Below are 12,479 nucleotides of genomic sequence, written 5' to 3'. Positions count from 1 at the left end.
GACAGGAGTCCATCCAAATCCTAAAGGAGAACACAGGTAGCAACCTTTTCGACCTTAGCCGCAGCAACTTCTTCCTAGAAACATCGCCAAAGGCACGGGAAGCCAGGGCAAAAATGAACTATTGGGATTTCATCAAGATAAAAAGCTTTTGCACAGCAAAAGAAACAGTCCACAAAACCAAAAGACAACCGACAGAATGGGAGAAAATATTTGCAAACGACATATCAGATAAAGGGCTAGTATCCAAAATCTATAAAGAACTTATCAAACTCAACACCCAAAGAACAAATAATCCAATCAAGAAATGGGCAGAAGACATGAACAGACATTTTTCCAAAGAAGACATCCAAATGGCCAACAGGCACATGAAAAAGTGCTCAACATCACTCAGCATCAGGGAAATCCAAATCAAAACCTCAATGAGATACCACCTCACACCCGTCAGAATGGCTAAAATTAACAAGTCAGGGAACGACAGATGTTGGCGGGGATGTGGAGAAAGGGGAACCCTCCTACACTGTTGGTGGGAATGCAAGCTGGTGCAACCCCTCTGGAAAACAGTATGGAGGTTCCTCAAACAGTTGAAATTAGAGCTACCGTTCGATCCAGCAATTGCATTACTGGGTATTTACCCCAAAGATACAAATGTAGGGACCCGAAGGGGTACATGTACCCCAATGTTTATAGCAGCAATGTCCACAATAGCCAAACTGTGGAAAGAGCCAAGATGCCCATCGACAGATGAATGGATAAAGAAGTTGTGGTATATATACACGATGGAATATTATGCAGCCATCAAAAGGAATGAGATCTTGCCATTTGCAACGACGTGGATGGAACTGGAGGGTGTTATGCTGAGTGAAATAAGTCAATCAGAGAAAGACATGTATCACATGACCTCACTGATATGAGGAATTCTTAATCTCAGGAAACAAACTGAGTGTTACTGGAGTGGTGGGGGGTGGGAGGGATGGGATGGCTGGGTGATAGACATTGGGGAGGGTATGTGCTACGGTGAGCGCTGTGAATTGTGCAAGACTGTTGAATCACAGATCTGTACTTCTGAAACAAATAACGCAACATATTTTAAGTAAAAAGGAAAAGAAGAAGATAACAGGAGAGGAAGAAAAGGGGAGTATGTCAGAGGGGGAGACGAACCATGAGAGATGATGGACTCTGAAAAACAAACTGAGGGTTCTAGAGGGTAGGGGGGTGGGGGGATGGGTTAGCCTGGTGATGGGTATTGAGGAGGGCACGTTTTGCATGGTGCACTGGGTGTTATGAACAAACAATGAATCATGGAACACTGCATCAAAAACTAATGATGTAATATATGGTGATTAACATAACAATAAAAATTACTGGAAGATGCTATCAATAACTGCTTCAAAATCAGAACATCATATATTCATGATGGATTTTTTTCTCTCTCATATACTGGTATAAGCTCAGATGTTACGATAATTAGGTAAAAAATTAACATCAAGAGAGTTAAAATAACACACTATTCAAGTGAACAGAGATTACAATAAGAGAGAAAATTGCAAATACACTGTTTACACTAATTCTCTAAATGACTGAATAGTTTGATTAAAAATGTTTCTTCTTTTCCCTAATTTATAGATTTAGGATGATTATTGGAGATGTAATAGCCACAGTTTGGACCAGATCTACATACCATTCTACCTTGCCTATCCAAAACCACATTTTAAGGTAAGGTACCATGAAACTTGATAGAGAACAAAACTTTCTTACTATGGAAAGCAAAAAGATGTGACAACTTAAGAATTTTGTTTAAAGCTTATAAAATGCCTTTATAGTAAGTTATATTTTCATTTATATAAACTGACTCATGCAAAGCTATCTTATTTTTTAACTAGGAAAACATATAAAAAAATCTTAGAATTAAAACACACATACATAACATTTTTTATCTTCTTAATTTTTAATAAAATTAGGAATCACTAAACCTGCATTGTTTTTGTTGCCAATTATAATTTTTCCCCTAGAAGTACTTTATGGGCTTGACTTAGCTCTGCCCTAGTTTTACAGGCAAACTCTAGGATCCTAGTTTATTGTCTTTAAAAATAAGAGATAAGGGGCGCTTGGGTGGCTCAGTTGGTTAAGCATCTGACTCTTGATTTTGGCTCAGGTCATGATCTTAGGTCATGATTTCAGGGTTGTGAGATCGAGCCCCAGCTCTGGCTCCATGCTCAGCAGGGAATCTGCTAGAGATTCTCTCTCTCTCTCTCTCTCTCTCTCTGCCCCACCCCCCACTTGTGCTCTCTTTCTCTCAAATAAATAAGTAAATCTTTAAAAAAAAAAAGATAAAACACTAATAAAAGAACCAGCCATTGTAGCAAACTAGTTGCTATTACAGAGTGTCCTTACCTTCCTCTGGTAGCTTTCTGTAGAACCTTCATTCCCATCAGGCTGCAGGACTTTCCTTCCAACTGTTGGTCCTTCAAGATGGTGCCCTCAGAGTGCACTTCACTGAACATCCCATAGGCATCTTGCACGAGAAGGCAGACTCTACAAAAAAGTATTCACATTTTTTTAAGAGACAGTTTTTGATTCACTACAGAGGTCAGGATTTCCTTCTCCTTTGTTAGAAATCCATTGTAATCATCTTTCTGAATGGGTAAATCAAGGTAAAGGAAGTTGAATTCAAATATGCACTTTAGATTTGTACTTACAGGTGTTTGGATCACTATCCACAAAATACAGAAGGAAACAGAATTCTCTTTTGGCATAGAACTAAACCCTAAGCCAAATGTGGTTTAAAAGCACATAAAGAAGATCATCCTTTCAAATAAAATATATTACCCCTGCCCAAAAAGAGATTATCCTCTCTCCCCATTTTTATCCTGTCTGTTATAACAGGAAACATTTCTATTTCATATGGATGCTCAATACTGAGAAAAGCTTCAGTGTAACATTATGATAAGAACAATAATAAGGGGCTTTCTCTGAGAAGGTACATATTTACAGACATGCATATCCCACAGGATAAAAAACCAGCATCCCTGCTGGCAGCAACACAGACATAATGGATATCCAGTGACATGATGGGATTCCCCCAACTTTTAAATTCAAAGGGTAGTACTTATAAAAACCTATTTATGATTGAATTTCCAATCCTCTCACTTCATAATTCAGGTAAATCAAGTGTTATTTATTATGAAATGACACATTCTCAGAAAATATTTACTGAAGCCTAAAAAAAAATTAGGCAGTAAATAACACCACCAAATAGACTGTGAGGAACAAAACTATTTTATTTTATTTATTTTTTAAAAAAAGATTTTATTTATTTATTTGACAGAGAGAGACATAGCAAGAGAGGGAACACAAGCAGGGGAGTGGGAGAGGGAGAAGCAGGTTTCCTGCTGAGCAGGGAGCCCGATGCAGGGCTCAATCCCAGGACCCTGAGATCATGACCTGAGCCGAAGGTAGATGCTTAATGACTGAGACACCCAGGTGCCCCAAAACAAAACTATTTTAAAGATGAGGGTGTACAGTAAAGTGCAGCATGTTAGGAAAGAACAGATGACAAACAATGAACAAAGGAATGCTAAATCTGAAGCAATGAACTTTGTTTTTAAAAAAAAAATTTATTTATTTGTTAGAGAGAGAGAGAGAGAGAGAGCACAGCAGGGGGAGTGGTAGGCAGAGGGAGAAGCAGGCGCCCTGCTGAGCAAGGAGCCTGATACAGGGCTCCAACCCAAGACCCTGGAATCATGACCTGAGCCAAAGGCAGACGCTTTACCAACTGAGCAACCTAGGTGTCCATGAAACACTGAACTTTAAATAATGCTTAGAAGCTAGACTTCCCAATTAATTCTTCCAGATCCACAGGGTCCCCCTGATTCATAACAGAGGCAAAGGTAAATCTTGTCTGAAAGAAATCACCTTTAATTTTATCATTAGTTGTCATGGAGTAAAATCAAATAAACATGTGCTTGAATAAAAATCTCTAGTACAGGGATGCCTGGGTGGCTCAGTTGGCTCAGGTCATGATCCTAGAGTCCCTGGATCGAGTCCTGCATCAGGCTCCCTGCAGGGAGTCTGCTTCTCCCTCTGACCCTCTTCCCTCTCATGCTCTCTGTCTCTCATTCTCTCTCTCTCTCAAATAAATAAATAAAATCTTTAAAAAGAATCACTAGTATAAGGAAACAAATCACTATGTGTGGGAAGAGTAAAAAATAAAACAAAAGACCTCACGAGGACTTGACATATTAGAATTAAAAGATATAAAATACTGAATAACTATTTTAAAAAGGTAAAATCACAAAGATATAAATACAAAACAAAAAGCTGTACAGCATGACCTGGCAGATTTGAAGAATGAAACAGACTTTCAAAAAGGAAACACTACATTTATTGAAATAAAGAAGTTATTAAATAGGTGTAAACAGTTACATGTACCTGAAGAGTGTGTATATGAGAACTGGGTTATAAATTTGAGTAGATTACCTAGAATGCATGTTGAGAGCTGAGATAAAAAAAACATGAGAGAAAAGAGAAGTACAGAGGATAGAATGAGAAAATCTTAATATTTGTCTAATAGGAATTTCAGAAGAACAAAATAGAGGAAGGAGAAGCAATAATTTGTACATTTAAAAACTGCCAATTTTCTCCCCAACTGATGAAAGAAATAAATCCAAAGGGGCGCCTGGGTGGCTTAGTTGGTTAAGCAACTGCCTTCGGCTCAGGTCATGATCCTGGAGTCCCGGGATTGAGTCCCACATTGGGCTCCCTGCTCAGCAGGGAGTCTGCTTCTCCCTCTGACCCTCTTCCCTCTCATGCTCTCTATCTCTCATTCTCTCTCTCTCTCTAATAAATAAATTTAAAAAATTAAAAAAAAAGAAATGAATCCAAAGATACAGGAAGAGAAACAAATACTAAGCAGGACAACTAATAGGAAATCCATCCTAGGACACACACTGTAATAAAACTAGAGAACATCAAACACAATGAGAAGATTCTAAAAGCAAAAAGGGTGAAAAGACCATCTGCAAAGGAATAAAAATTTGATTTACATCAGCCTCCTCAAAAGCAATGAATGAAGCCAGACAACAGTGAAATATTTTCAGAATTCTGGAAGCCATTTCAAAACTGTGTACCAGTAAAACTGTCTGTCATGAATGATGGTAAAATAAAGGCATTTTTAGATAAAGAAACACTGCACATGTTTTCCACCCACAGAGTCTAAAATATTTACTAGATATGAAGATAATTACTAAAATAATTTCTAAATTATGCATTTTAGGAAGGAGAATATTCTGGGACAAAGGTCTAAGATACAAGAACTACTCAGCATCACTATAAACAAATCAAAACAAACACAGTAGGATAAAATAACACCACCACCAATAATATCAATTAATGAAGGGGGAGCTGAAAAACTGGAAATGGAAAAAAGAATTCAAAGTTCCAAAATTACTGGATACATTACTTGATAATAAGTATTAAAACTATAGGGGCGCCTGGGTGGCTCAGTCGGTTAAGCATCTGCCTTTGACTCAGGTCATGATCCCAGGGTTCTGGGATCGAGTCCCATACTGGGCTCCCTGCTCAGCACAAAGTCTGCTTCTCCCTCTGCCTCTGCCTGCCGCTACCCCTCCTTGTGCTTTCCCTCTGTCAAATAAATAAATAAAATCTAAAAAAAAAAAAAAAAAATAGCCCCAAACTGGAAACAAGACAAATGTTTAGTAATAGCTGAATGGATAAATAAATTGTGATATATCTTTACAGTGGAATACTACTTAGCAGTGAAAAGGAAACAAACTACTGATACACGATGAATCTTGAAAACATTGTGCTGAGTGGAAAAAAAAAACTATGAAAAGTATATAAAAGGCAAAGGAAATCCATAGTAATAGCAAGCAGATCTGTTGTTGCCTGCAATTGGGGCCAGGAAGGACTGACAGCAGAGGGCATAGGAAACTTTTTGGGGTTATGGAAATAATCTATGTCTTCACCCACTGCTTAAATGGGTGCATGTTATTGTATGTATGTAAACTGTACTGCATGTAAATTATACCTTCAAAAAGTTACTTAAGGAAAAAAAGGGTGGAGCGCCTGGGTGACTCAGTCAGTTGGGCTCTAACTCTTGATTTTGGCTCAGGTCCTGGTCTCAGGGTCCTGGAATTGAGCCCCACATCTGGCTTTGTGCTTAGTGTGGAGTCTGCTTGAGACTCTCTCTTGCTCTCCTTCTGCTCCTCCCCTGCTGTCTCTCTCCAAAATAAACAAACAAATCTTTAAAAAAACAATAAAGAAAAAGGGTATAGGAGACAACTTGAAGAAGATTCCACTGGATAAACATAGGATAATTATGGAGAAAAGACAGGAAAAGTTATTGGTACCTCTGGTTCCGATTCATTTTGCTAAAAACTGGCAAACAATGGGAAAGAATCAAATGCTTAAAAATCCATTAGAAAAATATTATGGTTTGCAAAGAGGCATTTCCCCTTGTCATTATACACGAACTTTCAAAGGCAAACGGTGATATCATCTAAGCACATGTTTTCTTGCACATCTTCGACAAATACTGAAAACCACTTACTTTTAGAGATAGCTCTCAGAGTATGAAATTATGAATATATTTGGATATTTAAAAAAAGGAAAAATACATTACTGACGTTTCATGAAACAAAACTTAAAATCTTATTCTTTTCATGAAATCTTCTCCATTATAAGGAACCAGATACAAACTACTAATTTCACCCTAAAAACATGAGGGTTGAAACTGCTCACATGTTCTCTTTCTGAGCTATAGCAGGTTCTCAAATACTCCTTCCATGTTTGAGAGAATGAATGAGGCTCTGTTGTGAACACACACAGCAAACTCACATAATACCTAATTGCACAGTGTTCACAGAAATATTCCTCCTTGTATTCAGTCACTAATGCATTCATTTGAAGCTTACTGGGCTTATACTTTGTAGGATATGTAAGGAGGGAAGGGGTCAAATAAAAATATAATTGACAATCAAATAAAATATTGAGCAACATTAACACCTAACACTAATATAATGTATTATGGCTAATTACAGCATTCTCATATTATCTATTTTATCCTTCAACTGAGGAAACTAGGCATTATTGATAGATGAGGAAAGTGAGACTCAGAATGTTTAAAAATCCTACCCAAGATAGTAAAGAGGGAGCAGAATCAGGTCTTAAATGCAAAGCACTTAATTTGGTATTTTTGTGCCATAATATCACATTACAGTAACAAGTTATATGAATGTAGAAGACTGATTAATTTTGCAGAGTGGAACTGGAGAAAGCATCCCAGAGCAACTAGCATTCTAGTCTGCAAGGCAAACACCAAGAAGGCAACAAGGAATAAACTCATGGCAAACTGAATGCCATAAAATCCAGAATATCTAAATCTAACCTTTATAGAGAGGCAATGATATTTCCCACTGCTAAGTCAAATTATTTAAGATATACATAAATTGTAACTAGTCCATAATGAGGCTACTAATCTAGAAGAGCTTTATTCACTCTGTAACTTTCAAAAGATACTTTATTTATTTATTTATTTATTTATAGAGAGACAGGAGGGGAGGGGCACAGGAGGAGGGAGAGAGAGAATCTTAAGCAGACTCCAGCCCAGCACCGAGTCGAATGCAGGGCTTGATCTCACAACCCTGAGATCATGACCTGAGCTGAAATCAAGAGTTGGACACTTAACTGCCTAAGCCGGGTACCCCAAAAAGATACTTTTAATGTTTGACAAGAATCATATTAGAATATTAAGGTCAGAATTTATGCATCATTTTAAAGGCTGCTAGTGTAATATAATGAAAAGGAAATATTCTTCAATTAAATCACTTGAACAATTTTATTAACTGTTCGATACTGTTTGACTTTAATCTAAACCCCAAGAGGGAAAGAATGAAAGATTATTCTTTCATAATATTGTCTTATTTAAAACAGTATGCCATGTGAAAGCAAGGATGAAAGCATACATTTTTGTGTTGAATTTATAATGTCTTTTTTGGTCCACAGACCATTTCATATCATAACCTCTAGGAGGGAAGTACTTTAATGTTTTTCCCTCAAAGGCCTATTCACCCCCTAATTATCCCATCACCTGACTTGTCTCTCTGCTCCATGTCTAATTAGGGAGGCTGAGGCAGAACCTTGGGGAATCAGGCTTCATTTCCTAAGGAGGAAGCCTCAGGCTTCCTTTAAGAGTGTTCTTATATCAGCTCAATTAATGCCTGCTTGACTACACTGATGCATCCAGCACTGTTTTTTGTAAGCATTATTGTTTGTTAATATATGCAAAAGTCAAGATGAATATAAAGATCTCCATGGATCTGCTTTATAAAACTTAGAGAGAATTTTTGATTGCTTGTGTTTAAAAGGGAGAGATGAGGAATTAGCTAGTACCTTTTCCTTAAATCTGTTATATTTGCCTTTATCTCAAATAACCAAGGAATGGTGCTCTTGTTTGTTCTTCTGCCCTAGAGAAGAGATATTAATACTTTCTCCTTTGTTCATACCTGGCCACACACACTCTCCCACCTTGTCCTGCTCACACAGCTGAAGCTCAGGAGGAGCTCACTGGCTCAGGCCTGAGGTAGAATAACCGTCCTCATGGGTTCAAATGAACTGGAACTGTGTTATTCAATAGACAGTCCAAACCAGAGTTAGCTCATCAGCAGCACACAAAGAATTCCACCTTCTTGTTACTGCTTCCTGCTCAGCAAATACTATCTCCTACAATCAGTGCTTGTGTGACAGGTCTGAACAGAAAAGGGACCCCTGATCCAATTGTTTTTCCTGAATCACCAGAGATGTTCCCCATAAATAACATCATATTCAAAGGAACACAAATGGCTTCCCAGGGAGGAAAGAAATGTCATGTTAGTAACTCTGGGACCCTAAAAATGTTACTTACTGTATGAACTTGAATTTACTCAACATGGGAATAAAGGAACCTAACTGAGAGGGCTGTTAGAGCATTCGAGCAATGATACAGGGCTCAGCACAGTGACTGGCACAAATACAGCAATCTTTTTCCTTGGCAGGGTACTTAGGCCAATTTTATAATACAGTTTTCTCCATATAGTTCTTGAACATCTTTTTTTAGATCTATGCCTAGATCACTTATGATTGTTTGATATTTTAGTTTTTTTTTCTATGATTTTATTTATTTATTTGACAGAGAGAGAGATAGCAAGAACAGGAACACAAGCAGGGGGAGTGGGAGAGGGAAAAGCAGGCTTCCCGCCGAGCAGGGAGCCCAATGCAGGGCTCGATCCCAGGACCCTGGGATCATGACCTGAGCCAAAGGCAGACGCTTAATGGCTGAGCCACCCAGGCACCCCAATAGTTTTTTGTTTGTTTGTTGCTTTGTTGCTGGTGAATAGAAATACAGTTGACTTTTATATATTGAACTTTTTGTAATCCATCAATCTTACTAAAATTATTTGTAATACTTTTTATGAAGTTTTATGTAATCATTTCATCTATGCATAATGACAACTTTGCTTCAGCCTTCCCAATCCTTGTTTAATTATTTATCTTTTCTGGCTATAGTATAGGACCTTCAGCACAATGCTGAAGAGAAGCCAATGGCACTGAGCATCCTTATCTTGATTTTGAATAAAATATCTTCAGTGTTTTACAATTAAGAATGATGCTTGCTATAGGGTTTTTTGGTTGATATCCTTCATCAAGTTAAACATTCTTAGTTTGCTGAAAAATTTTTTTAATCATGCATGGTGTTGAACCTTATCAAATGCATTTTCCATATTAACTGAAATGACTATGTTTTTATCTCCCTGCTGATGTTGTAAATGACAATTATAGCTTTTTAAGTTATTTTTTATTAGATTTTATTTATTTATTTGAGAGAGAGAGAGAGCATAAGCAGGGAGGAGGGGCAGAGGGAGAGGGAGAAGCAGACTCCCTGCTGAGCAAGGAGCCTGATGCAGGGCTTGATCCCAAGACCCTGGGATCATGACCTAAGCCAAAGGCAGATGCTTAACCAACTTAGCCACCCAGGTACCCCTACAGCTTTTTAAGTTAAAACAATTTTTTACTCCTGAGATAAAGCCAAGATCCTATTTGCTACATTTTGTTTAGGAGTTTTCTATGTCCATGAGTGATAATGACCTTTAATTTTGTTTTTCAAATTAGATTTAATTTTATTTCTCATATCAAGACGATTTATAGTAGTTTCATATAATCAGTTGACATGGATTTTTTTCTTTGAAAAATCTGTGTAAGATTTGAATGACCTGCTTTTTGAAAGTTTGAAATAATTTAATAAAAAAATGAATTGGATCTAGTGCTTTTCCTGGGAAGATTTTTAACTATCAACTCAATTTCTCTAATGATAATTGGGCTATTTGGGCTATTTTTTAATCGAGACATTTTGTTAAGATAAAAAAAGATATATTTTCCTAGGGATTTGTCCATTTGGTCTACATTTTTAAATTAATTAATTAATTAAGATTTGTAGTATATATGTATATTTTATTAAGTTTTTATTTTAATTCCAGTATAGTTAACATACAGTGTTATATTAGTTTTAAGTGTATAATTAGTGATTCAACAATTCTTACAACATCGGTGCTCATCACAAGTACACTCCTTAATCCCCACCACCTATTTAACCCATCTCCCCATCCACCTCCCCTCCGGTAACCATCAATTTTCTATAGTTAAGAGTCTGTTACTTGGTTTCTCTCTCTCTTTTTTTCCTTTGCTCATTTGTTTTGTTTCTTAAATTCCACATATGAGTGAAATAATATGGTATTTATCTTTCTCTGCCTTATTTTGTTTAGCATAATACTCTAGCTCCATCCATGTTGTTGCAAATACAAGAGTTTGTTCTTTTTTATGGCTGAATAATATTCGTTTGTGTGTGTGTGTGTGTGTGTGTGTGTTTGCATATCTTTATCCATTCATCTACTGATGGACATTTGAGCTGCTTCCATAATTTTGGTATTATACATAATGCTGCAAAAAACATAGGGGTGCATGTATCCCTTTGAATTAGTGTTTTTCTATTTTTTGGGTAAATACCCAGTAGTTTGATTACTGGATCATAGGGTAGTTCTATTTTTAACTTTTTAATGAAACTCCATACTGTTTCCACAGTGGCTGTACCAGTTTGCATTCCCACCAACACTGCATGACAGTTCCTTTTCCCCCACATCCTTGACAACACTTGTTTCTTTTTTATTTTAGCCATTTTGACAGGTGTGAGGGGTATCTCACTATAGTTCTGATTTGCATTTTCCTGATGATCAGTGATGTTGAGCATCTTTTCATATGTCTATTGGCCTTCTGTTTGTCTTTGGAGAAATTTCTGTTCATGTCTTCTACCCATTTTTTAATTGTATTATTTGGGTTTTGGGTATTGAATTATATTGATTCTTTATATATTTTGGATATTAACCCTTTATTGGATATATCATTTACAAATATCTTCTCCCATTCAGTAGGTTGCCTTTTAGTTTTGTTGATGTTTCCTTCACTGTGCAGAAGCTTTTTATTTTGGTGTAGTCCTACTAGTTTATTTTTGCTTTTCTTTCCATTGCCTCAGGAGACATATCTAGAAAAATGTTGCTACAACTGACGTCAGAAAAATTATTGCCTGTGCTCTCTTCTAGGATTTTTTTGGTTTCAGGTTTCACATTTAGGTCTTTTACCTATTGTGAATTTATTTTTGTGTATAGTATAAGAAGGTGGTCCAGTTTAATTCTTTTGCATGTAGCTGTCCAGATTCCCCAATACCATTTGTTGAAGACTATCTTTTTCTCATTGTATATTCTTTCCTACTTCACTGAAGACTAACTGACCATATAATTGTGGGTTTATCTCTGGGTTTTCTATTCTGTTCCATTGATCTATGTGTCTATTTTTGTGCTAGTACTACTATTTATTTATATCTTTGCTTTTTCTTTATGAATTTTACCATAGAATTACTTAACATTTCAAAGAGCCAACTCTGGGTTTTGTTTATTCACTGTTCCTTTATGCCATTAATTTCTACTCTTATGTTTATAATCTCCTATTTTCTTTGTATTTATTCTATTTTAACTATTTCTTGTATTAGAAGCTTAGCTCATTAATTTTGAGCCTTCCTTCTTTCTAAAGTGAGTTGTTTAGACTACAAAATTTCTTATACATATCAAATTTTGGTATTTAGTATTTTTATTATTTATCAGTTCTAGGAATTTAAATTTTCCATTATTGTTTCTTTTTTAATCCATAAGTTATTTGGCAGTTTTTAAATTTTTTTTCTATAAGGATTTAAAATACATATTTTTTTAAATTAACTCATTTAATTGCACTAAGGTGAGAGAATATGTTTTCTAATAATGATTCTTTTAAATCTATAAAGACTTGTTTTATGGTCTAGAAGATAATCAATTTTTATGAAAGGGCCAAATGAGAAGAATGCATATGGTCCAGTTGTTAAGTAAGGGGTTGTGTACATGATG

The 12,479-nt window shown here is 36.3% G+C and overlaps 1 protein-coding gene across 13 annotated transcripts in view; it reads right to left on the bottom strand.

The window, feature by feature from the left end:
- Positions 1-12,479, bottom strand: part of SPIDR (scaffold protein involved in DNA repair) — a 584,775-nt gene that overhangs the window by 72,289 nt on the left and 500,007 nt on the right. For all 13 annotated transcript variants that reach the window (XM_025870570.2, XM_025870572.2, XM_025870571.2 and 10 more), the window contains one exon: positions 2,392-2,532. In XM_025870570.2, coding sequence (XP_025726355.2) covers positions 2,392-2,532 — 141 coding nt within the window. The remainder of the gene's footprint in view (positions 1-2,391; positions 2,533-12,479) is intronic.

Source organism: Callorhinus ursinus, unplaced genomic scaffold, assembly GCF_003265705.2.
Source record: "Callorhinus ursinus isolate GAN/ISIS: 27379988/994484 unplaced genomic scaffold, GSC_fseal_2.0 scaffold5, whole genome shotgun sequence".
In the NCBI taxonomy this organism is placed as follows: Eukaryota; Metazoa; Chordata; class Mammalia; order Carnivora; family Otariidae; genus Callorhinus; species Callorhinus ursinus.
This window is presented reverse-complemented; position numbering and strand designations above follow the sequence as displayed.